The 27,977-nt window shown below is 39.2% G+C and overlaps 1 protein-coding gene across 1 annotated transcript; it reads left to right on the forward strand.

Moving 5' to 3' along the window:
* Positions 1-927: 927 nt before the first annotated feature.
* Positions 928-27,945, forward strand: LOC125101603 (cytochrome P450 2K6-like). Its single transcript, XM_047731993.1, is given in 10 exon segments — positions 928-1,035; positions 10,816-10,978; positions 15,195-15,344; positions 16,846-17,006; positions 19,570-19,750; positions 20,402-20,536; positions 20,915-21,004; positions 21,007-21,098; positions 23,370-23,508; positions 27,755-27,945. Coding segments are annotated over 10 exon segments (1,410 nt in total).
* The last annotated feature ends 32 nt before the right edge of the window (positions 27,946-27,977 follow it).

The raw sequence follows: 27,977 nt of genomic DNA on the forward strand, positions 1-27,977 counted from the left end.
TCTCTAACAAATAAATAAATAAAATCTTTTAAAAAAAAGAGAGAGAGAGAGTCAGTAGTACAAAAAGTTGGAAAATTTGATGACAGCAAGATTTTAAAAAAAAATTACAGAAAGGAATACAGACATAAACAAATGAGAAAGCTTACCAGGAGAGAAAAGGAAAAAATGAGGAATGCCAGGCAGTGAACTTTAAGTCTATGTTAGAAGCTATTTATCTGTTCATTTCTAACTCATTGCAACAATTGAATAATTTATTTCTCTCAGTTTAAAATGAAACTAAGGCTCAAAGAGGATGTGTCACCTGCTAGGATCTGCACACAGCCATCAACTTAAAAACCGACACTCTTTCCCTGGCAATGAGACTCCTATGAAACTCTTAGGAGTGTGGAAGGGTGAGAACTTATTGTATAAGAGCCTTGACATTCTTTGTGTGACACTGATACTTGACCAACCACACACAGATCACAGGGTATCCTAGCAAATAATACAATTCTTTTTATTGTGAAAGTGTAGATTTCACACTGAAGGTTGAACATCTCGTATTTCTCTTAAATTTCAAGACAAATCCTTGTTTTACATGAAGAGAAAATCCCTCCTCCAGGCTCTACTGGATAAAGCAGGTTGAGCTGAGAAGTGAAAAGAGAGAAAGGGGAAGGAGCTGAAATAAGGCAAGCATACTGTGTAGGGCTGAATTCATTTTAATTATAAAATAGATGGTTGACTAGAAGATAGGGCAAATATGATGAGCAATGCCTTCATGTTTTTGATTTGCACTGGAAGCCGCTGATTCTGCCTCGTTGCAATTGCAAACATTTCTATTAACTTGACAATTACTTTTACTTAAAGATAATGAGTGGGTTTGACTCTTCTGTCATAGTTCCAATTCTGAGCCTGCTTCTCATTTTTCTTTTAAATATTAAAATCTTCATGACTAAAGCTTCCAAACAACATTTTCCTCCAGGACCCAGACCTTTGCCAATTATTGGAAATCTGCATATTCTCAATCTGAAGAGGCCATATCAAACTATGCTGGAGGTAAAAAATGATTGTTCATTTCATACTTATTTAGAATTTTCTACCCTCATTCTTACCCTCACGAGTTTATTAGCATGCACACACACTTATGACTGGTTTGTATATGTATAATGAAGTAATTAAATAGGATTCAAAGTTAATTGAGCTGTTTTATTTTATGTTTAGTTTCTTTTAAATTTGGATATATAAAAATATTAGTAAATATATTTCTATTATTTAAAGTGGTATTTTACCCTGAAATATTTATGATCTGTATCCTTTATTTCAGCCACTTTGATCTACATATTCCATATTCTATATCCATATTCTATGTCCTACATATTTCTCTATAAAGGGACTGTTTATGATCATAGTCTTACTCTAGAAAATTTTAATTGTTATTAAAAAGAGTGTCTGTGGAAGCACAATCTACAGTATGGCCCCAGCAACTGAGATTCAAAATTGTCTGTCATTAATTAGCTGTGTAAATTTCTATAAGAATTTAATGTCTATTTCTTTGCCTGTACAGTTACAGGGCTATACCAAATATTGGACAAATTTCTCTAATTTCTACTTCAAATATTTTACAGTTCTTGATTGTGTAATTAAGATAGAGGGATGGAAGGAAGAAAGGAAAGAAAAGGAAGGGAAGGGAGGGGAGGGGAAGGGAGGGGAAGGGAAAGGAGACGAGAGGAGAGGAAAGGAAAGGAAAGGGAGTAAGAAAAGAGAGAAAAGAAGGAAGAGAAAGGAAAGGAAGAAAGATGGGAAAGAAACAAGGAAAGAAAGAAAGAGAGAGAAAGGAAGGAAGGAAGGAAGGAGGGAGGAAGGGAGGGAAGGAAGGAAGGAAGAGAAAGAAGAGAAGATAAAAGAAAAGAGGGAAGGGAGGGAGGGAGGAAGGGAGGGAGGGAAGAACAAAAATATAATATTTAAAATTTGCATTTGGCCATAAATTCCTATTTTTAAGTGCAAAGGGCAAATAATTGATATTGAGTTCAGCTATATTCCATAAATTCTAAGCTTGAAAACCATAACAGGAAATATACTGAAGAGAAAACCATTACTTTGCCTCTGTGGACAACACAATCATCATCATCACCATCATCTAATATTCGTATTGTAATCTTATTTTACAAGGGAATGCTAGGATTTCACTTATTCCTTACAACCACCCTCAAAGGAAAATAGGGATGATATTTTTATCTCAATTCCACAGATATGTGACTCAGAGCAATTAACTTTTACTAGTAACTTTCATTTTCTGAACTTTTTATGCTACTTTACGGCTTTCTCCTATACTCAATGGTCATATGACGGGTCGATTCCTCAGGAGTGCAAGATCTCTCAACAAAGTCTTTCATCTAATTCCATTTGCCCAACCCTATTTGTTTCCTAACATTCCTGGTTTTTTTTGCTTACATATTAACCAGCCTAATCTCTTTACTATTTAGATCTTCATTTTTTATCATTTTTACTTCTGTCCTGCTGTTCTGTGTTAATTTCACCTATGAAATGTCTTTTCATCACTTCTTCTGTGCCTATGTCTACATTTTTTTCTCAAAATATACCTTGGTAATTTTTGTTCCTTTTCTGAAACCTGCCATTTTATCCAATGTATATGTTGTGGTTCACAACTGAGAAGCTGTCGTCACAGACTCAAATTCCTATTTTAATTTTTACTTACCTGTAACATTAAGTTAAATTCTATTATCTTCCTAAATTATTGAATGCTTTTACAATCTGAATGTTATTCTTTTTTTTTAATTTAAATTTTATTATTTTTTTTAAACATATAATATATTTTTATCCCCAGGGGTACAGGTCTGTGAATCACCAGGTTTACACATTTCACACCACTCACCATAGCACATACCCTCCCCAATGTCCATAACCCCATCCCCCTCTCCCAACCCTCCTCCAACCATCAACCCTCAGTTTGTTTTGTGAGATTAAGAGTCACTTATGGTTTGTCTCCCTCCCAATCCCATCTTGTTTCATTTACTCTTCTCCTACCCCTTAACCCCCGCCCCATGTTGCATCTTCTCTCCCTCATATCAGGGAGATCATATGATAGTTGTCTTTCTCTGATTGACTTATTCTGCTAAGCATGATACCCTCTAGTTCCATCCACGTCGTTGCAAATGGCAAGATTTCATTTCTTTTGATGGCTGCATAGTATTCCATTGTGTATATATACCACATCTTCTTTATCCATTCGTCTGTTGATGGACATCTAGGTTCTTTCCATAGTTTGGCTATTGTAGACATTGCTGCTATAAACATTCGGGTGCACGTGCCCCTTCGGATCACTACGTTTGTATCTTTAGGATAAATACCCAGCAGTGCAATTGCTGGGTCATAGGGTAGTTCTATTTTCAACATTTTGAGGAACCTCCATGCTGTTTTCCAGAGTGGTTGCACCAACTTGCATTCCCACAACAGTGTAGGAGGGTTCCCCTTTCTCCGCATCCTCGCCAGCATCTGTCATTTCCTGACTTGTTAATTTTAGCCATTCTGACTGGTGTGAGGTGATATCTCATTGTGGTTTTGATTTGTATTTCCCTGATGCTGAGTGATATGGAGCACTTTTTCATGTGTCTGTTGGCCATCTGGATGTCTTCTTTGAAGAAATGTCTGTTCATGTCCTCTGCCCATTTCTTGATTGGATTATTTGTTCTTTGGGTGTTGAGTTTGCTAAGTTCTTTATAGATTTTGGACACTAGCCCTCTATCTGATATGTCGTTTGCAAATATCTTCTCCCATTCTATCAGTTGTCTTTTGGTTTTGTTAACTGTTTCCTTTGCTGTGCAAAAGCTTTTGATCTTGATAAAATCCCAATAGTTCATTTTTGCCCTTGCTTCCCTTGCCTTTGGCGATGTTCCTAGGAAGATGTTGCTGCGGCTGAGGTCGAAGAGGTTGCTGCCTCTGTTCTCCTCAAGGATTTTGATGGATTCCTTTCTCACATTGAGGTCCTTCATCCACTTTGAGTGTGTGGTGTAAGGAAATGATCCAATTTCATTTTTCTGCATGTGGTTGTCCAATTTTCCCAACACCATTTATTGAAGAGGCTGTCTTTTTTCCATTGGACATTCTTTCCTGCTTTGTCGAAGATTAGTTGACCATAGAGTTGAGGGTCTATTTCTGGGCTCTCTATTCTGTTCCATTGATCTATGTGTCTGTTTTTGTGCCAGTACCATGCTGTCTTGATGATGACAGCTTTGTAATAGAGCTTGAAGTCCGGAATTGTGATGCCACCAACTTTGGCTTTCTTTTTCAATATTCCTTTGGCTATTCGAGGTCTTTTCTGGTTCCATATAAATTTTGGGATTATTTGTTCCATTTCTTTGAAAAAAATGGATGGTACTTTGATAGGAATTGCATTAAATGTGTAGATTGCTTTAGGTAGCATAGACATTTTCACTATATTTATTCTTCCAATCCAAGAGCATGGAACATTTTTCCATTTCTTTGTGTCTTCCTCAATTTCTTTCATGAGTACTTTATAGTTTTCTGTGTATAGATTCTTAGTCTCTTTGGTTAGGTTTATTCCTAGGTATCTTATGGTTTTGGGTGCAATTGTAAATGGGATGGATTCCTTAATTTCTCTTTCTTCTGTCTTGTTGTTGGTGTAGAGAAATGCAACGGATTTCTGTGCATTGATTTTATATCCTGACACTTTACTGAATTCCTGTACAAGTTCTAGCAGTTTTGGAGTGGAGTCTTTTGGGTTTTCCACATATAGTATCATATCATCTGCGAAGAGTGAGAGTTTGACTTCTTCTTTGCCGATATGGATGCCTTTAATTTCCTTTTGTTGTCTGATTGCTGAGGCTAGGACTTCTAGTACTATGTTGAATAGCAGTGGTGATAAAGGACATCCCTGCCGTGTTCCTGACCTTAGCGGAAAAGCTTTCAGTTTTTCTCCATTGAGAATGATATTTGCGGTGGGTTTTTCATAGATGGCTTTGATAATATTGAGGTATGTGCCGTCTATCCCTACACTTTGAAGAGTTTTGGTCAGGAAGGGATGCTGTACTTTGTCAAATGCTTTTTCAGCATCTATGGAGAGTATCATATGGTTCTTGTTCTTTCTTTTATTAATGTGTTGTATCACATTGATTGATTTGCGGATGTTGAACCAGCCTTGCAGGCCTGGAATAAATCCCACTTGGTCGTGGTGAATAATCCTTTTAATGTACTGTTGAATCCTATTGGCTAGTATTTTGGTGAGAATTTTTGCATCTGTGTTCATCAAGGATATTGGTCTGTAGTTCTCTTTTTTGATGGGATCCTTGTCTGGTTTTGGGATCAAGGTGATGCTGGCCTCATAAAATGAGTTTGGAAGTTTTCCTTCCATTTCTATTTTTTGGAACAGTTTCAGGAGAATAGGAATTAGTTCTTCTTTAAATGTTTGGTAGAATTCCCCCGGGAAGCCGTCTGGCCCTGGGCTTTTGTTTGTTTGGAGATTTGTGATGACTGTTTCAATCTCTTTACTTGTTATGGGTCTGTTCAGGCTTTCTATTTCTTCCTGGTTCAGTTGTGGTAGTTTATATGTCTCTAGGAATGCATCCATTTCTTCCAGATTGTCAAATTTGTTGGCGTAGAGTTGCTCATAGTATGTTCTTATAATTGTCTGTACTTCTTTGGTGTTAGTTGTGATCTCTCCTCTTTCATTCATGATTTTATTTATTTGGGTCCTTTCTCTTTTCTTTTTTTTTTTTTTATTTGACAGACAGATCATGAGTAGGCAGAGAGGCACGCAGAGAGTGAGAGAGGAGGAGGAGGCAGGCTCCCTGCTGAGCAGAGAGCCCGATGTGGGACTCGATCCCAGGACCCTGAGATCATGACCTGAGCTGAAGGCAGAGGCTTTAACCACTAAGCCACCCAGGCGCCCCTCTCTTTTCTTTTTGATAAGTCTGGCCAGGGTTTTATCAATCTTATTAATTCTTTCAAAGAACCAGCTCCTAGTTTCGTTGATTTGTTCTATTGGTTTTTTGGTTTCTATTTCATTGATTTCTGCTCTGATCTTTATGATTTGTCTTCTCCTGCTGGGTTTAGGGTTTCTTTCTTGTTCTTTCTCCAGCTCCTTTAGGTGTAGGGTTAGGTTGTGTACCTGAGACCTTTCTTGTTTCTTGAGAAAGGCTTGTACTGCTATATATTTTCCTCTCAGGACTGCCTTTGTTGTGTCCCACAGATTTTGAACCGTTGTGTTTTCATTATCATTTGTTTCCATGAATTTTTTCAATTCTTCTTTAATTTCCTGGTTGACTCATTCATTCTTTAGAAGGATGCTGTTTAGTCTCCATGTATTTGGGTTCTTTCCAAATTTCCTCTTGTGATTGAGTTCTAGCTTCAGAGCGTTGTGGTCTGAAAATATGCAGGGAATGATTCCAATCTTTTGATAATGGTTGAGACCTGATTTAGGAACGAGGATGTGAGCTATTCTGGAGAATGTTCCATGTGCACTAGAGAAGAATGTGTATTCTGTTGTTTTGGGATGAAATGTTCTGAATATATCTGTGATGTCCATCTGGTCCTGTGTGTCATTTAAGGCCTTGATTTCCTTGTTGATCTTTTGCTTGGATGATCTGTCCATTTCAGTGAGGGGAGTGTTAAAGTCCCCTACTATTATTGTATTACTGTTGATGTGTTTCTTTGATTTTGTTATTAATTGGTTTATATAGTTGGCTGCTCCCACGTTAGGGCCATAGATATTTAAAATTGTTAGATCTTCTTGTTGGACAGATCCTTTGAGTATGATATAGTGTCCTTCCTCATCTCTTGTTATAGTCTTTGGCTTAAAATCTAATTGATCTGATATAAGGATTGCCACTCCTGCTTTCTTCTGATGTCCATTAGCATGGTAAATTCTTTTCCACCCCCTCACTTTAAACCTGGAGGTGTCTTCGGGTTTAAAATGAGTTTCTTGTAGGCAACATATAGATGGGTTTTGTTTTTTTTATCCATTCTGATACCCTGTGTCTTTTGATTGGGGCATTTAGCCCATTAACATTCAGGGTAACTATTGAGAGATATGAATTTAGTGCCATTGTATTGCCTGTAAGGTGACTGTTATTGTATATTGTCTCTGTTCCTTTCTGATCTACTACTTTTAGGGTCTCTCTTTGCTTAGAGGACCCCTTTCAATATTTCCTGTAGAGCTGGTTTGGTGTTTGCAAATTCTTTCAGTTTTTGTTTGTCCTGGAAGCTTTTAATCTCTCCTTCTATTTTCAATGATAGTCTAGCTGGATATAGTATTCTTGGCTGCATGTTTTTCTCGTTTAGTGCTCTGAATATATCATGCCAGTTCTTTCTGGCCTGCCAGGTCTCTGTGGATAAGTCTGCTGCCAATCTAATATTTTTACCATTGTATGTTACAGACTTCTTTTCCCGGGCTGCTTTCAGGATTTTCTCTTTGTCACTAAGACTTGTAAATTTTACTATTAGGTGACGGGGTGTGGACCTATTCTTATTGATTTTGAGGGGGGTTCTCTGAACTTCCTGGATTTTGATGCTTGTTCCCTTTGCCATATTGGGGAAATTCTCTCCAATAATTCTCTCCAATATACCTTCTGCTCCCCTCTCTGTTTCCTCTTCTTCTGGAATCCCAATTATTCTAATGTTTCGTCTCATGGTGTCACTTATCTCTCGAATTCTCCCCTCATTGTCCAGTAGCTGTTTGTCCCTCTTTTGTTCAGCTTCTTTATTCTCTGTCATTTGGTCTTCTATATCACTAATTCTTTCTTCTGCCTCATTTATCCTAGCAGTGAGAGCCTCCATTTTTGATTGCACCTCATTAATAGCTTTTTTGATTTCAACTTGGTTAGATTTTAGTTCTTTTATTTCTCCAGAAAGGGCTTTAAATCTCCCGAGAGGGTTTCTCTAATATCTTCCATGCCTTTTTCGAGCCTGGCTAGAACCTTGAGAATCGTCATTCTGAACTCTAGATCTGACAGATTACCAATGTCTGTATTGATTAGGTCCCTAGCCTTTGGTACTGCCTCTTGTTCTTTTTTTTGTGGTGAATTTTTCCGCCTTGTCATTTTGTCCAGATAAGAGTATATGAAGGAGTGAGTAAAATACTAGAAGGATGGCAACAACCCCAGGAAAATATGCTTTATCCAAATCAGAAGAGATCCCAAGTCATGAGGGGGGAGAAAGGGGATTAAAAAGAGGTTCAGAAAGACAAAAAAAAAAAATTAAACAATTAAAAGAAGAAAATGAATAAAGAAAAAATATAAACAGGAAAAAATATATTAGATAAACTAGTTAAAAAACGTTAAAAAAGAAAAGGGTAAAAGTTTAAAAAAATTTAGCAGAAGAAGAGAAAAAAATTGAAAAAGAAAAAAAAATTAACTGCAAGGCTCAAGAATCATAGGGAGAAAGCCATGAGCTCCGGCTTTGCTTTCTCCTCCTCTGGAATTCTGCTGCTCTCCTTGGTATTAAAACTGCACTCCTTCGTAGGTGAACTTGGTCCTGGCTGGATTTCTTGTTGCTCTTCTGGGGGAGGGGCCTGCTGTAGTGATTCTCAAGCGTCTTTGCCCCAGGCGGAGTTGCACCGCCCTTACCCGGGGCCCGGCTGAGTAATCTGCTCAGGTTCGCTTGTGGGAGCTTTTGTTCCCTGAGCGCTTTCCATAGAGTTCCGGAGGACGGGAATGAAGATGGCGGCCTCCCAGTCTCCGGCCCGGAGGAGCCAAGAGCCCGGGGCCTCACTCCTCAGTGCGCCCTCAGAGAACAGCGCCCAATTACTCCCATCACCCTGGCCTCCAGCTGCGCTCTGAGCTGACCAAGCCTGTGACTGGTTCAAGGTAACCCCGAGCTTAGTGCTTACTCCTCGGCTCTGTCTCTGTATCCAGCTTCCCCGTTGTAATACCTGTAAGCTCTGTGACACTCAGACACCCCCGATCCTTCTGTGACCCTGCGGGACCTGAGGCCACGCTGACCCCACATGTGCTTCACCCTGGTTAAGCCTCTGGAGCTATGTCCCTCAACGGAACAGTCTTTTAAAAGTCCTGATTTTGTGCTCTGTTGCTCCGCCGCTTGCCGGGAGCCGGCCTCTCCCCCCGCAGTCTATCTTCCCGTCACTTTGGATTCACTTCTCCGCCAGTCCTACCTTGCAGAAAGTGGTTGATTTTCTGTTTCTAGAATTGCTGTTCTTCTTCTCTTCAATCTCCTATTGGATTTGTAGGTGTTTGCAATCTTTAGATAAGCTATCTAGCTGATCTCCCGCTACTGAAGTAGTCTCAGCCTGCTACTTCTCCGCCATCTTGACTCCTCTCTGAATGTTATTCTTTAAATTCAAGGTTTTTGTAGTCACCACCTGTCACCAAATAACATTATTAAAATATCATAGACTGTATTTCCTATGCTATACTTTTCATCTCTTTGATTGTTTATAACTGGAAGTTTATACCTCTTAATCCCCGTTTTCTGTCCACCTATCCCTCAGCTACTTTCCCCCTGTTAACCATCCGTTTGTTCTCCATAATTAAGAATCTGTTTCTTGGTTTGTCTCTCTCTCTTTTTTTCCCCTTTTGCTCATTTGTTTTGTTTTTCTAAATACCACGTATAAGTAAAATTGTATGGTATTTGTCTTCCTCTTTCTAATTTATTTCACCTAACATAATACCTTCTTGGTCCATCCATGTAATTGCAAATAGCAAGAATTCATTCTTTTTTATGGCTGAGTAATAGTACTCTGTAAGCATGTGAGTGCCTGTGTGTGTGTGTGTGTGTGCGTGCGTGTGTATATCATATCTTCCTTATTCATTTGTCCATTGTCATTTGTCCATTGATGGATGCTTGGGTTGCTTCTATATCTTGGCTGTTGTATAATGCTGCAATAAACAGAGGGGTGCATATACCTTCAAACTAATGTTTCATTGCCTTGGGGCAAATACCCAGCAGTGAAATTACTGAATCATATGGTATTTCTATTTTTAATTGTTTAAGTAACTTCCATACTGTTTTCCATAGTGACTGCACCAATTTATGTTCCCACCAATAGTGCACGAGTGTTGCAATTATAATGTTATTTTCCAAAGTCAAGTTTCCTAAAGAAAGAAATATTAGAGTCCATTTCTCATTTTTACCTAAACCTTAGTTGGGTAAAAACCACAAGCTCTGCAGATGACAAGGCTCCATGTGTATGCTTTTTGAGCATTGTTATTTACTATTTCTTGAGGCCACTGTACCTTGCCTATATGATGGAAATGATGATAACATCTACTTTTTTGGTTTACAATGTGCATTAAAAGAGATACTGTCAATATAGTTAGGAAGCAATAAATGATCACTCTTGTTATTTTTAATTATCAAAGAAAATTGAATGTTTTCTTTATAGTATGAAATGTCACATAGTAGTGCAGAACTAACTTGGACCTACTATGGTTACAGCATCCCACAAAGAATAGGGCGTGAATATGGTGGTCAGGTAGTCAAGTGTGTTGGTAAGGAAGTGCTTTGCCTTCCTAGAGCCCACGGTGGGCATTTTCTGAGACCAGACAAAAATATAATAGAGGGAAACTAGGAGTGAATTCCATAATGTCTGAGCCCTGCTACTGGAAATCCCAAACAAAATGGAGCATAAGGACAATCAGTGGATGATCATAATAATCATGGCTTAAACAGGTAGAGCAACCAAGGAGTATCTTTAGTGAACTAGTCAAGTATTGTCATTTCACAAGAATATAAAACTGATTAATTGGTCAGAATTAAATTTTCAAAGATCGAGATCTAGTTCATTTTTTATTACAGTACCATGTTTTAGTTGCTTCTTTTTTTTTTTTTTTTAATACACCCAAGCTCTGCCAGAAATATGGCTCCATTTACAGCATCCAAATGGGTCCAAAGAAGGTGGTGGTACTCTCTGGATATGAGACAGTGAAAGATGCCCTGGTCAATTACGGTGATCAATTTGGGGAACGATCTCAAGTGCCTATATTTGAAAGACTTTTTGAAGGAAAAGGTAATAAGCTCTAAGCTTAAGTTATATCCTTATAGTTAAAATTATTAAATCAATTGCACCATATTAACTTTAATAATTCCTTTCATGATTTAATTTTCCCTTCATCAATATACATCACACAAATAGAATTTACTGAGGGGAAAATTTATGTTTATGGTTTTATTCTCATTGAACATTATAATTCTATTAAACAAATAATTATTAGCCAGAAACTATGTGGAAAGTATAGTCAGCATTAGGGAAATACAAAGAGAACAGAGGCCATCAGCTTAAGAGGTCACAGTCTAATGATTGCAACTGATCCATCAAAAAATACAATAGCAATAGTGTTATAAATAATATTGGACCATATTTTCAGCTAGATAAAGTTGTTGTATCTTGCTTTTGTGTGTCTTAGATAAATGCCTTGAGGAAATCCAGATGTTACACTGTTATGTCAGTCCACTAAAAGACTAAAAGTCTTTAAGTTATTACAATAGCCCTTTAATGCTCATTTAATAACTCTAAAAATGGGAATGGTTTCATCTTGACATTATTTTTAGTAAACTGATATTGGTATCTAGTCAATACTACTAAGCCATTTTAATGCTTCAACAGCGTTTTGAAAAAGTATTTCTCACACTATCCTTCTCCAACATCTTGTTCTTTGAGATATTAATAGATGTTCTATGCAAAAACCAGTGTCAGTGAAGTGAATTTGAGAAAACTACATAATGAAGGCCTCTCTTTGAACTCCTGGAGTGCCTTATGGTATGTTAAAACCTCTGAGAAAAACACCAAAGTCTACATACTTTTATTTAATTCAGTCTTCACACTTATAAGTCCTTGCAACATTTCTTTTTTTTTTTTTCTTTTTACATGAAATCTAATTAGTTAACATACAGTGTAATATTGGTTTCAGGAGTAGAAATCAGTGATTCATCACTTACCTACAACATGAGTGCTCATTACAAGCATCTCCTTGATATCCATCTCCCATTTAGGTTCCCCCCAACCTCTTTTCATCAACCCTCAGTTTGTCCTCTACTGTTAAGAGTCTCTTATGACTTGTTTCCCTCTCTCTTCCCCACCCTCCATATGTTCATCTGTATTGTTTCTTAAATTCCACTTATGAGTGAAATCCTATGGTAGTTGTCTTTCTCTGACTAATTTCACTTAACATGATACCCTCTAGTTCCATCCATATTGTTGCAAAGGGCAAGATATCACTCTTTTATATGCCTGAGTAATATTCTATTGAACTACACACACACACACACACACGCACACACATTTACAACAGTCCTTGAGACATTTTTTTTTTAAGATTTTATTTATTTATTTGATAGAGATCACAAGTAGGCAGAGAAGCAGGCAGAGAGAGAGAGGAGGAAGCAGGCTCCCTGCCAAGCAGAGAGCCTGATGTGGGGCTCGATTCCAAGACCCTGGGATCATGACCTGAGCCGAAGGCAGAGGCTTTAACCCACTGAGCCACCCAGGTGCCCCTACATTTCTTTATCTTAGAATTCTTACTAACATCTCATAAAATCAGCATTGAAGAACAACAGATCATTCAGTCCCTGGTCTTTAGCACCTGGCCTCTATCTTCTTCTATTCCTTCTAGAAATCAGGGGCACGTTTTGTCTCTTCCCTCTGGCATCTCTGCTTTTTTTCATAAGACTTTGCATATTACTCACTGATGCTATGATTATACACAAAATCGTTTTAATTTATATCAATATCAAATCTAACAGTGTTTTCCTCAGCAAATCATTTTAAGAATCAAGTAGTCTTTCTTTTTAAGTGACTTAACTGGTCATAGGAAAATTACTTTTTGTTCAAAGAGAAAATGATTCGTTCTCCACCCCACACCCTGTCTAGTAATCTACCCAAATGGGTAAAAACATTCTTTAAACCAATTTTGTATAAATAGAGGAAAAATTTAATATTTTCTTTAGCATTAGACCATTTTGGGGTATTACATCATCTTAATATTTTGCCATGTAACTTACATATATTTTAAACTTTGGTGCCAGGTTGTGTTTTGTTTGTTTGTTTGTTTGTTTGTTTGTTTTTAAGATTTTACTTATTTGAGAGAGAGGGAGAGCAAGCACAAGTAGGGAAAGAGCTAGTGGCAGAGGGATAAGGGAGAAACAGATTTCTTGCTGAGCGAGCCGAGAACCCAATGCAGGGCCCAATCCCAGGACCCTGAGATCATGACCTGAGATGAAGGCAGAGACACTTAACTGACTGAACCACCCAGGCGCCCCGGGTGCCAGTTTTTAGAAGTTCTAGGAACACCTAGTGGCTCAGTTGGTTAAGCATCTGGCTTTGGCTCAGCTCCTGATCCCACGGTCCTGGGATTGATTCCTGCATCAGGTTCTCTGGTCAGTGGGGAGCCTGCTTCTCCCTCTGCTGCTCCCCTTGCTTGTGCTCTCTCATCTCTGTCAAATAAATAAATAAAATCTTCAAAAAATGACAAATAAATAAGTAAGAAAGTAAATAAATAAATAAACTTCCATTCCTTATATTGCTAAATTGATGTTCTCCACAATGACATGGCTGGACTATCACTATGTCCTGAAAGATACAGGGAAATCTGTGGGCCTTTCATGTTCTACTACTGTGTTCTCAAATGTAAATCTTTAAATATTAACATGAGATAGTTTGAAGAGTCATATATTTGTTACAAAAGAGTTTTATGCACCACAGTATCCACAGACAGAATGACATTCTATTAATTTAAGAACTGAACGTGAGCAGAATCTAACCTTTGCCAGTGTCCTTTCAAAGGAAGGCTTATCCTCCCATGAAGTGGCAACAGATGCACAGGAGAGATCTCTCTTCGTGTTTTGGGTTTCATGCTGACACTGGCAGGGATGGCACTGCCCCATTTCCAACACCTAGGTTGCCTTAGTTTATTCTGATTTCTTATTTTAGGAAACTATTCCTATTTCCAACTCAGAAAGACCTCCCCTGTCTCTGGAACCTCCACAGAAAAATGAGAAAAATGCCAGTGGAGGAAGGGCCAGAGCTAGGGACTGAAACACAAGGAGTAATGCCACCGTCACCACAAACTGACCGTGGAAAAATATGGGCCACTTTGGCAATCCTCTCTCTCCTTATTTTTCTGTAAGTTAGCGTATATCCCAACTCTTCTAAGAATTTGTTTATTATTTCCTTTAGCCATGCACAAATTCACAAAGCTGTTGTAGTTAATAAATATTTATCACACACCTACTCTGTGCTACAGCAACACGTGTGACTAGAAATTAGTATGTAGAGAACCAATGTGGAAGCTTGGCTACACCTCTTGGTAATTATTTACTCCTAACTTTTTACTTGGGTGAGTCTTGTGTCTGTAGTCCACATTTTTCCTTAGCAAAAAAGACTTTGTTTTCTAATGTTCATCAGTCCCTTAACCACACACCTAGCATGATGTAAACATATAATAGAGACTCAGGATTTGTTTAACGAATTTGTCAGAGAAGTAGAATTAAAACCGAAATCTTCTCCCAACCCAGAAATCCTCCTCTCCACAAACGTAATAGAAAAAGAAAACAATTTTATTGTTGAATAAGCATCAAACCAAGATGGGATGTGTATCACAGACAATCCACTAAGAAATTGCAAAGACAAAAACAAATCTCACTCTGTTATACAACGAAGCAGACTCAACCCAATACAAAAAGGTTCTCAGGGAAAACAATAACTAGTCCTCAATAACTAAGAGGGCTTGACAGCACCATTTGTCACCCATAGTTCATCCTAGATACACCCAGTAATCAGGGTGACCATCTGTGTTAATTGTCTGTATACAGAAGAATAATAAAGTCCTCATACCTTTATGATTGCAATTTGGAGCAAGGAACCCACCAAAGTGAGGCTCCTACCCTCACACAGAAACTGGGAGAAAGGGGCACTCTCTTCCTCGATGTTTATATTCTAAAACAGATGGCCCCCAGTGGCCAAGAAAGCCATTGCTAGGTCACAAAAATATTCATATTTTCAGAAGGACTTATATGTGATATACGTCATATGTGTTTGATATGATTATCTATATACGATTTAAAAACTGGAAAAATACAAGTCTTCTAAAGTAAATGCTCTGAGTAAAAGAGAAGCCTCTTACTTTCAACAGGGAGAATAAAGCCTCTCTTAAATTTTTACTTGTCCTTGCAAATTAAATATTAAAAACCTTGCAGAAATAATTTTCAAACACTTTACTCATTATAAGGAATTGTCTTCTCTCATGGTGAAACTTGGAAAACTATGAGAAGATTCAGCCTGACCACCTTACGGAACTTTGGAATGGGCAAGCGGCTCATAGAAGACAGGATCATAGAGGAATGCCAGAATCTCATACACAGCTTTGAGTCTCACAGAGGTCCGTAGGATGAATTAAACCACGTCTTACTTTCATGAGGAAGAAGCCAAATGCTATATTTTATTACGTAGACATAATTTCAGTCTTGTAGGAAAATTCTAAGAATTTACAAATAATTCCCCAAATCATGCTCTTCTGTAAGATTTCCCAAATGTCAGCATTTTACGTTTGCCTTCTTTCTTGCTCTCTTTTTCTAAACTATTTGAAAGTGCTTTGGAGACATGCTCTCTCTTTATTCCTAAACACTTCAATGAGTTCCCTTGAAATAAACTAACACATTCTCTCACATTCCAAAGGTACGATTGTCGAAACTCAGGAAATTAGTATTGACTCAGTAAACGCCTAAACTTATTTGGCCGGATTTTGCCATTGTCCCATTAATGTCCTGAATAGCAAAAGAAAATCCTGACCCATGCATCACGTTCACTTGTCATGTCTCTTTTGCTTCCTTTCATCTGGAACAGTTCTTCAGTAACAGGTGTATTTCTGATCTCCTAAATGATATACAGTTAATTCCATATTATTTTAATATTTTATATATCTAATATTTTAATTTCTATTTTCCTTAATAAATTGAGCTCATTCCTAACTAAAAAATGTCCATGTGACTATTATCTTCATGCAGGTAGCAACATGAAGAGAAATGGTCAAAGGCAGGCAAACCTGAGATGAATACAGACAAGAAACAGAAAGCTCGGGGACCCATGTGCTAAGTTAGCCATCGCTGTACACAGAGAGAGAGCCCATCAGCAGTTTGGAGAAAAGTACTTAGAGGAAAATATCTTTTCCCTCTGCAGTGTTAAGCTCCTAACAAACATTAATTTCTCTAGTATTTGTGTACACAGTATCTGAAACACCCTTACATTTATATGCTAAAAAGGAAATATATTCCCTACAGAAATTCCCCCAAGCCTTCAGCCTCCACATTAAGGTAGGTGCTCATGTTAAAAGTAAATCTTAGCATTCTGGTTGCCAAAAATAAGTGTACATCCACTAATGTCTGTTTAATGATCTAAATAGTTTTCAATGATGCTGAGGAAAACAGGTCCCAGTAACAGAAGAGGCTAAAATAAGAGGCTCTAGATGAGGGTCTTTTAAGTAGAATCAATTTAATCATCTAGATATCCTCTTTTAAATTTATGCACTTGATGGTAGCCTTCTAGGTTGATATTTTCTCAGATGTTATGCGTTAACACTTGCTACACACATACATACGCACACTGAAATGGCCCTAACCTGGCACATTTTAATTTCTTTAACTGAGCCAAATGTAGATTTTCTTTGACACCTATACTTTTAGTTTGCCTTCTGGCAATCATTTAACCAAATTCTGGATATTTTTCAAGGTTCATCTAGTCTCACCTTTCCTTAATAGTCATGGTCACCAATAATCTTGCTCCTCTATGAAATCTTTAGTGGATAGTCTGTCCCCATCGTTCCAGAACTGGTTTAATACTGTTTATGTGAGTATTCCTAATCTGATTAATGAATTCTCTTGTAGGAAAGCCCTTTGAGGTCAAAACAGTAATGAATGCTTCTGTTGCTAATGTTATTGTGTCAGTGTTGTTTGGAAGACGGTTTGATTACCAAGACACCCAATTCCTGAGACTCTCAACCTTGATTGTTGAAATTGTTAAGCTCGTTGGACGTCCTAGGATTGCAGTAACTATATCTTCCCATTCAATCATCTTAACTTCTTCTAACGCACATTAGGTTGTTCAAGAGACCATGAAAAAGTGTTTGTCAGAGACTTACCATTTCAAAAATGTACACTTTCTGGAACATACTGAGTACAGAGATGTGACAAGCCTGTTTGATTAACACATCTGATAATTCTCCCATCACAAATTATTGCATCAGCTTGCCTGAGTGGCTCAGTCAATTATGCATCTGCCTTGGGCTCAGGTCATGATCCCAGAGTCCTGGGATGGAGTCCTTGCTCAGCGGGGAGTCTGCTTCTCTCTTTACCTTTCCCCCCCTGCTCATGATCTCTCTCTCTCTCTCTCGTAAATAAACAAAAATCTTTAAAAAAAAATTACTGCATCAAATGTTTTATGATGTATGGATTGTGAATCACACCAATATATAGTTCAGTTTGTGACTTCAGTAAATTTTCACAATTTTGGCCATTCAACTTTTACCCAAACCACTGGTTATGCATCAACTGTGGGATAAGCCATGAATGAATAAGGAAAACTCAGTAGAATTCACTTAGAAGAGGGAATTTAAACAAAGGAAAACTATCAAGTAGTAAAAACAATACTAAATAAAATGTTAATATTTATTCTGCATCATTTAAGTTCAAAACAGTGCTACATACCAATTTTTTATATTTGTGAGCAATAAAGTTGCTATCTTCTAGAATGTAGGGACTAAGTGCCTTGTCATATAGTTCCCATTTTCTCTCTTTCTTTTCTTACTTACTTTCTTTCTTTCTTTTTTAAGATTTTATTTATTTATTTGACAGAAAAAGCGAGAGAGCACAAGCAGGGGGAGCAGCAGAGGGAGAGGGAGAAACAGGCTCCCCTGCCCAGTGCAGGGCTCAATCCCAGGATCCTGGGATCATCCTGAGCTGAAGGCAGATGCTTAACAAACTGAGCCACCCAGGGGCCCCAGTTCCCCTTTTCAGTAGCACAACTGACAACGGACAATATTATTTCACTTTGGAATAATTTAGGTCCTGTTACTACAAGTACAGGTTTACTCTAAGTATAGGTGCGGGGGAACCCTGGAACAGGGAACTATGTCTATTTTTTTTAAGTCAATTAGAGAAAGGCAATTATCATATGATTTCACTCATGTGGAATTTAAGAAACAAAACAGAGGAGCATAGAGGAAGGGAGAGAAAAATAAGATGAAACCAGAGAGGGAAACAAACCATAAGAGATTCTAATCTTAGGAAACAGAGAGTTGCTGGAGGAGACAGAGGTTAGGGGTTGGGGTAACCGGGTGATGGGCATTAAGGAGGGTATGTGATGTAATGAGCACTGGGTGTTATGTAAGACTGATGATGGATCACTGACCTCTACCTTTAAAACCTATAATACGTTATATGTTAATTAAGTGAATTTAAATAAATTAAAAATAAGTACATAAATAGCTCAATCCTTAAAACAGAATTTTTTTTTTTAAGATTTTTTTTTATTTATTTATTTGACAGACAGAGATCACAAGTAGGCAGAGAGGCAGGCAGAGAGAGAAAGGAGGAAGCAAGCTCCCTGCGGAGCAGAGAGCCCGATGTGGGGCTCGATCCCAGGACTCTGGGATCATGACCTGAGCTGAAGGCAGAGGCTTTAACCCACTGAGCCACCCAGGTGCCCCTAAAACAGGATTTTTAAAATAATTTTATTTATTTACTCATTTGAAATATAGAGAGTGCGAGCAAGTATGCAAGTGGGGGTGGGGGGGGGAAGGAATCTCAAGCCGACTCCTTGCTGAGCAGGGAGCCTGACGCAGGGCTTGAACCCAGGACCTAGAGATCATATCCTGAGCTAAAACCAAGAGTCTGACACTCAACCGACTGAGCCACCCAGGTGCCCAACTATGTCTAACTTTAGGTGTGGCCTTTTATCTTCAGTATTTAGTAGGTCACTTGGGTGGTTAGGGACCCCTTTGAGAATCTGATAAAATATATAAAGAGCTTATCTCTCACATACATGAATATACCGAGAAACACACCAAATTTAGCCAACAGTGAATTTCTTGCTGAACTTTCTAAGGGTTAGGGAATATTAGATTATATGGTGCTTCTCTAGGGACCCTAGACACAGTAAGCTAGATCTAAATAACAAAAATAATTATTCCGATCCTACAAAGAAACGTCAGTGGTAAGGTGAGTGTGCTACATAGCACTAAAATGGTTTGATCTGGAATCACCTAAGAGTTTGCAGGAAAAACATTTAGATTTATAGCCTTAACCAAAAAGCCAATATTGTTTTCATGTCTCGCCTAACCTCTGAGTAGATGTGTTACTACTGGCATAATATACAAAATACTCTGGGTACATAGAACTTACTATAAACCATACCAATATCCATTGTAAGTTACCTAACTCCACTAAGTGAGGATATCATGTTGTCCAGGCCAGTCTGCCAGCTAGTTGAGATAAAATTGAAGTCTAAATGGGGTGCTATTCTATAATCCTTCCAGAAATAATGGTGTCATTCCCACTACTGCATGCATGACATGTGTATTTAACTTACTTTTGTGTTTTTTTATTCTTCAGTTTTTCAATATGTTTCCAGTTTGGGGGTTCCTCCTAAAAAGTCAGAAGACAGTACTCAGGAATAGAGATGAATTATTCGCTTTTATAAGGATGACCTTCCTAGATCATCAGCATAACATTGACAAAAATGATCCAAGAAGTTTCACTGATGCCTTTTTGGTCAGACAGCAGGAATGTAATGGTATTACCTTATCGTATTGTTTATTATTTAGTTTAATTAATAGCATCTGGAGGAAAAATATTTCTTGCAAAGAAGAAAAATCATTGGATTCAATTAAGTTAGTAATGGTAGGTTTGTACCCTACCAAGAATGCTATTTACTACATTTTCCATTCTCGAATATTTTCCACTGCTTTTCACATCACTCTCTTAAAAAATAAAAAAAAAACAACAAGATATATAGAAGACTTTGAATGTTAGCTTTTAGAATTAGTACAGCATTCCTTTTATTGTAATCTTGAAAATGTGTTTCAGTTGACTAACCCAAGACTAACCCAAGAAAGATTATTTAATGCCATTTTTCTTAAAGAAACAATGTTGGGCACATTCTAATCACTCAGTCAAAAACTAATTTCCAAAATGGCAAACAGCTTTTCCCATTGTTAGAATTATTTATCATCATTAGCATGCAGGATGTGCTTTATTTGAAAATTCTGCACAACATCCTCATAATAAAAATAAATAAATAAATAAAAATTTTTTAAAAATTCACTCTATTGAGGAAAGAATGGCAAGCTCTTTGCTTTTAAATTCATGTTACGTTATCTGCTATGATTGTCAAGTATAACATTTTTTCATCACTCATGATTCCTTTACCCCTTTCAGGAGAAAGATACATCTACTGCCTATCTCAGTGATGAAAATTTGGTGGCACTCGTTAGTAACCTGTTTGCGGCTGGTACACAGACCACAGCCTCCACACTACACTGGGCACTACTGCTCATGTTGCGATATCCTGAAGTCCAGAGTAAGTCTTTTAAGATTCAGGGCATTGCCTGAAGGAAGGATTCAAAAATCTCTTCGGATGGAAAAAGCAGAATTCTGTGGCCACCCTGGATACCTTTAATTTATACCCTTGAGGACAGCATGTACCTTCAGTTTCCTTTGGACATAAGTAGATTTTGCTCTCCAAGTTTCCTGAGATGGTTTACAGGTGTCACTCTTTGCAGGTGTCACTCCATGCAGGTCCCCAGAGGGGCCTCAGGAATAGAGTTCTAGGAATGCAAACAGTGCGGAAAAAAATGGGTCAGAACTCAGGATATAGGTTTGATTTTCACATGGAAGGAAAAATGAGAGATTGTTCCAATATCTCTCCCCCCACCTCTAATCAGTGCATTTTATCCAGAAAAGGTCTGTGATGAGATCACCAAAGTTGTGGGGTCAGCCCAGCCTCGAATTGCACATCGAACTCAAATGCCATACACAGATCCTGTCATTCTGAAGTACCGAAATTTGCTAATATCCTGCCCACAAGCTTACCTCATGCAACAACCACAGATGTGATGTTTAAAAATTACTATATTCCTAAGGTAATGGTTTTAAAAGGGGGAGATGAGGGGAGAGGGAAAGGATGTCAGCTGCTCAAAATCACAGAAGCACTGAAATGAACCACTGAAGGCGATCTCACCTGCCTTTCTTCCCGTCCTCCCCCGCTTCTCTCTCCCCCCCTTCCCTTTTTCCTCCTCTTCTCCCTCCCTACCGTCCAATGAAAGGTAACTGAGTGTGTCAGCATATGTGTGCACAGAATAGGTGGTAATTACTCTGCACAAGGTATTACAAGGTATTATTATTTCCATGTGTTATCTGAGGAAATTGAGGTTCAGAGAGTTTAAGCGAGGTGGGTGGGTAAGAGGCCCAGATCTCGGGAAAGGTGCGCTGCCTCTTCAAGCTGGTTTTACCCACGCATGGCCCCTGACAGCATCACCCCCAGCCTCATGTCCCTCCTCACACAGAAATATGCCCAGGCCCTCTGCTTCTCAATCTTGAGACCTCTAGAGGCATTCCTGTGCTTCCCCCTGGCAGACTGAAGTATGCATAGATCTTTGCTAGAAGTACACCGAAGGCAGAAATTGGCCTAGGATCAGAGCATGCCCATAGTGCTGATTCTATTCCTTAAACCTTCGTCCGGTCAGTGCTTCTGGGCCCATCTCTGCGTGAATCCGCAGGGACCACTGGTTACGTGGCTGCCCTCCCCACACCATCACTGGCTACCCTGTGCGTACCCTACAAACAGGGGGCAACATTCATCTTTGGAGTTTCTCTCCCCAGCATGCATTAAACACACTGTTGGATTGAATTAATCAGATTAGTAGCTGATGAAAACAAATACAACCGATATCAAAAAGAAGAAAAAGAGACCCCCCCCCACCCAAGGAAACTATAATAATGGCAGGATTTGGGTTCTAGTTCTCTATCTGGCTGCAAGCTAGGGAGAGCACTGTTACCAGAGCTTTGCAGGTACAGGGGGTCTCACATGCCCACCATGCTTCTGGCAGCTAGGTCCCTCGCTTTCACTGAGCTCCAGTGGAAATAATCTAGCACAGCTGTTCTGAGGAGGAAAAATCCACAATGCCCAAGTACATGTAAATAAAAAAGAAAGAAACAGGGTGTCTGGGTGGCTCAGTCCTTAAGCGTCTGCCTTCCCCTCAGGTCATGATCCCAGGGTCCTAGGATAGAGCCCTGAATCAGGCTTCCTGCTCAGCGGGAAGCCTGCTTCTCCTTCTCCCTCTCCCTCTCCCCCTGCTTGTGGTTCCTTCTCTTGCTGTGTCTATCAAATAAATAAATAAAATCTTAAAAAAAAAGATAACAACAAAGGAAGTTATAGAATAAAACACTTTAAAGCTGTTGTTTGCTTTTGGTGACTCAACAGCTGTACAGATTCATGCACTGAAACAGCTAACCGCAATGACAGTACTGCGAAGCTTTCTAGAGGATGAGGCTCTGATTAACTACATTGAAGTAGTGAACACTGTCCTTAATGTAGGGGCAGGCTTTTCTTCCCATTATTCTAGTTTGAGTTTTCAGAGTCCTCTTTCCTATATCATAGTTACAATTCCTTTCCTTGATTGTCTTGGTTGTCTAAGAGCACATGGTGAACTGTGGAACGGGGGGGCAACTGATTTTTGAGAATTTGCTTTGATGGGCTTGTTTAGTCTAGCTTGTCCCCTGTCACAGTCCCTGGAGGTAAAAGAGCAAAACCTCACTGAGCCTGCACCAGGGTCTGTCCTACATACTGCTGCGTCTGAGGCTCACCAGCCACCCCATGAGGGTTATTTAATTCCCTTCATATAAATGTAGAAACTGGGATATAGCAAGAGTTAAATCATGTGTCATTATCTCATAGCAAACATAGGACTAAGTAAAGAATGTTTCCGGTTCTGAGTCCAAAACTTGTGTTTTTTAGGAGGTACTGAATGAAAAGGTGTTTGAGTAAGTAAATGTTCTACACCAATCCCAAGCCCCTCCTCTTCCCCTCCTTCCAGATTCTTCCAGAACACACCGCTTCTGAAAAATTACCAACGGGACTTTCACACATTTTTCAAGAGTCACTTTTTAAAGAAGGAATATAGGGGCGCCTGGGTGGCTCAGTGGGTTAAGCCGCTGCCTTCGGCTCAGGTCATGATCTCAGGGTCCTTGGATCGAGTCCCGCATCGGGCTCTCTGCTCAGCAAGAAGCCTGCTTCCCTCTCTCTCTCTCTGCTTGCCTCTCTGTCTACTTGTGATCTCTCTCTGTCAAATAAATAAATAAAATCTTTAAAGAAGGAATATAATCCCTGTCATTAATAGCACTTCTGTTTCTAGGGCACCAAGGTCATCACTTTGCTGACCTCTGTACTTCGGGACCAAACACAGTGGGAAAAGCCAGACACATTTAATCCCGAGCATTTCCTGACTTCCACTGGAAAGTTTGTCAAGAAAGATGCTTTCATGCCTTTTTCTTTTTTTGTTTTGTTTTGTTCTGTTTTTTGTTTTTGTTTTTATTTATTTGTTTGTTTTTAATTTTTCAGCGTAACAGTATTGATTGTTTTTGCACCACACCCAGTGCTCCATGCAATCCGTGCCCTCTCCAATACACACCACCTGGTTCCCCCAACCTCCCACCTCCCTGCCCTTCAAAACCCTCAGATTGTTTTTCAGAGTCCATAGTCTCTCATGGTTCACCTCCCCTTCCAATTTCCCTCAACTCCCTTCTCCTCTCCATCTCCCCTTGTCCTCCATGCTATTTGTTATGCTCCCACAAATAAGTGAAACCATATGATAATTGACTCTCTCTGCTTGACTTATTTCACTCAGCATAATGTCTTCCAGTCCCGTCCATGTTGACACAAAAGTTGGGTATTCATCCTTTCTGATGGAGGCATAATACTCAATAGTGTATATGGACCACATCTTCCTTATCCATTCGTCTGTTGAAGGACATCTTGGTTCTTTCCACAGTTTGGCGACCGTGACCATTGCTGCTATAAACATTGGGGTACAGATGGACCTTCTTTTCACTACATCTGTATCGTTGGGGTTAATACCCAGTAGTGCAATGGCAGGGTCATAGGGAAGCTCTATTTTTAATTTTTTGAGGAATCTCCACACTGTTCTCCAACGTGGCTGCACAAACTTGCATTTCCACCAACAGTATAAGAGGGTTCCCCTCTCTCCACATCCTCTCCAACACATGTTGTTTCCTATCTTGCTAATTTTGGCCATTCTAACTGGTGTAAGGTGGTATCTCAATGTGGTTTTAATTTGAATCTCCCTGATGGCTAGTGATGATGAACATTTTTTCATGTGTCTGATAGCCATTTGTATGTCTTCATTGGAGAAGTGTCTGTTCATATCTTCTGCCCATTTTTTTTTGTATGATTGTCTGTTTTGTGTGTGTTGAGTTTCATGCCTTTTTCAGCAGTTAAGGTCTCGCCTTTGAAACAGGTGGTTTGAGAAATCTGGAGAGATTTGGCGTTGTCTGATAACTGTACTTAGGTTTTGTATTTTTTTTCCATGTGGCACTAAACGTCAAAATATGGGAGAGTAGAAAGGGCCTTTGCTCCCCAGGCGTTAAATTGGCTGTAAGACATTAGGCATTGGAATGGCATTTTCTTAGGGAGTCCCTGAAGATTCCTTGTAGCTGAGGCTAAGGTAGAGCCTTGAGAATTTGAGGAGAACGTTAAGCATGGGGACAGTGGATTGCCCACTTCACTCCAACCAGAAAAGCTTTGCTTGACTGATTGATTGACTGATTGATTGATTTGACTCCATGCAGAGTGCGAAGCCCACTGCAGGGTTTGAACTCAGCTCCCCGAGGACCAAGCGTTGGTGGCCTGACTAAGCCAACCACGCACCCCTGAAAAACTTTGCTTTAATATGTATAAATGCCAGTGTTACTCTTAGAATTTCTTGGGTAGGGGAGGGAGGGAGGGGGCTTAGGATAAGGGAAGAGAGAAGAGCTTTCCACTAGAGTACATTTTGGAATCCAGGGAACTAAACGAATTTACTCTATAATTTTCTGGCTTCTTAAGAACCTGAAATGAATTCTCCATTCCTAGAAAAGAATCTTAGCAAAACTACAGCATAAGCAGTTTGTCACCTTGTGCCTTTCCACTTACACAAACAATAGGTTAGCATTCACTCCATATATCCATTCAGGGATAGGTAAACAGCGGTCACCCAAAGGATAGACTTTTCTTACCTACTGAAAACTAAGGGATACAGAGAGATACAAAGTACAATGCATTCTTCTAATTTTTACACACAAACAGACGTAGGATGATATACGAGAAAACAGTACATGTATTAATGACTTCTACTTTAAATAAAAACATAATATCACATCCAGAACTGGAGTTAAAGGAAAAGAAGAATAATCCACATGTAATTCACAGTGTTATAAATTCAATTTTTCTCATGTTTCCTTGCATTAGATTTTGAAAAAAGAAAGCCATGGAAACATAAAAAATGATCTCTGATGGGCACTTCAGCTACATCTAATTCCAAACCCTCATTTTACAAGTGAAGAGAGGGAGTAATTAATCTATCATCCATAATGTTGTTTTTCTCCCCTAGACTCATTTATCAAATCTTGGATTTTACTGATGTTTAGAGAGATGAAACAATGTTCCCCTTGACACCTCCTTGTCTCCATGCACAACAATTACTGTTTTTTTCTGACCAACTCCAGGTCCTTCCTGGTTTCTCACACACCAGGGCTTAGAGGCTTCTTTGGACTCCGAGACAAGCAGCAAATAGTCCAGATTCTTGCAGAGTGGCCCATCTTCAAACAAGTTTGGCAAAGTATACCTCAGGAATTCCAAACATCTCCAGATATACTGTGTGTGTGTGTGTGTTTCCTGCTTTAGTAAATCTAGGAATAGTGATACTCTGTTTTATCATAAACAGACAAATGGGAACGTATTTAAAATATAACAACCACAAAATCATCACAATAAGAAAAAATATCATAAAACCAATGTGGAGTGCAAAGTCCTCACATTCATCCTTACTTACTGCATTAAGATAGACACCTTGCTCTCTGGTGAGCTTATTTGATCTTTGATCACAATCACTCAACTAATTTTGCACACAGCATTTCTTTTTAAGATCAACAAGATCAGTTGCTATGTTTTCACTTATATATCCTTAACAGTAAACTAAAACAATGCATGCTTTGTTTTGTTGGGTAGCTAGACTCTTACCTTAACTGAATAAACCTAAATATAGGGTAGATATTCACATCCTAAGTTGCATTATTTATCATCCATTAGATGACACGACTCAATCATACATGTTGTTCTTGGCAAGTGGGAGATCTGATCCCAAAAGCTAAATTAGGTGTTCCTTCCATGGGCTCCCTCAACACCCTGTCATTGCTTGTGACACTGTATAATATTCACCTAGTTCATGTTGGGCTCACCTACTGGGCAGTGAACCCTTCCTAAGCAATAGTTTCAGAGCCAAGCTAAATTAAACACCTGTATCTCGTTGACATTGCACATACATCGATGGACTGAATTGTTAGCTTTTATTTAATAAACATTTTCCAACAGACAGATGTAGTATACATTGCCTTTCACCCCTAAAAATCCTGCCTTGGTAGTAGGCATCGTGAAAAACTGCCCCCCACTATCCTTTATGGTGTTCATCGTCTCCTGGAAGTCCCATTTAAACCAAAGTGCTACTTTCCTTGAGATGTAAAATATCTACATTCCAGTATTTTTTAGAACCTTGAAGTCTTTTGTGACTCAGTACCTTTAAGAGTTATCTTCCATATTACATAAACCAACAACAAAGGAAATAAAACTGGACCCTCTTGTTCCATAAAAACTTACCTAGAAGACTTCCTTCCTCAATTTTACTGACTCCACTTTTCAGATATCTTGACATTTTCCCCAATAAGTCATGTTTCAAAAGTAATACGAACCAGGCGCCTGGGTAGCTCAGTGGGTTAAAGCCACTGCCTTCGGCTCAGGTCATGATCTCAGGGTCCTGGGATCGAGCCCCGCATCAGGCTCTCTGCTCAGTGGGGAGCCTGCTTCCCCCTCTCTCTCTGCCTACCTGTGATCTCTGTCAGTCAAATAAATAAATAAAATCTTAAAAGAAAAAAAAAAGTAATACGAACCAAGTCTCTTGTCTTAAAATGCTTTATGTGTCTTCAGAGGCTATGTAGACCCAAGTCTATGAAGACTTGGGTCTATGTAGACTCTGGCCTCAGGTCTTAGGCTCCATAACTCATGTTCTATGCTCATGTCAGAGCCAAATAATTTTAGCCCTGATATACATCATGACCCTTCCACATCCCACCACGTCTTTGCTGAATGACTTCTCACCCTGGGCACAAGAGCCGAGATACAAAGCTCTCATACAAAGCAGGAGGCCTCCCTGACCCTTCAAATTACATTGGGTACCTTCACTATCTGTTCTCATGACACACTAGGCTTTACCCTCACATTTTTCACACTGAAATGTTAATGTTTGTTTAGCTGCTTGTTTCCCTCATGGGGGGCACTTACGGGGGGCATATATACTTGATTTTGTTTTTCCAGGGCTTCAGCAGAGCCCATGAGGCCCAGAAGAGGCTACAGCACTAATCCACACATTCTACAGTAGGAGAACTCACACGTGGACAGCTTTTGTCTCTGACCAGATTGTGTTTGTTTTTTGTGCTCCTATGTCTCATAACCCTGCACTGCGTCTCTCTCCAGGGCGCCGGATGTGTGCCGGTGAGTCACTGGCCAAGATGGAGCTTTTCCTGTTCTTTACCAGCCTCATGCAGAAGTTCACCTTCCAGCCACCCCCCGGGGTCTCCCATCTGGACCTGGACCTAACCCCAGACATTGGCTTCACCACTCAACCAGTGCCTCACAAGTTATGTGCCCTGCCCCGGGCCTAGGCTCTGCATTGCAAGCAGCAGCCCCTGTTCTT

Source organism: Lutra lutra, chromosome 6, assembly GCF_902655055.1.
Source record: "Lutra lutra chromosome 6, mLutLut1.2, whole genome shotgun sequence".
Lineage (NCBI taxonomy): Eukaryota > Metazoa > Chordata > Mammalia > Carnivora > Mustelidae > Lutra > Lutra lutra.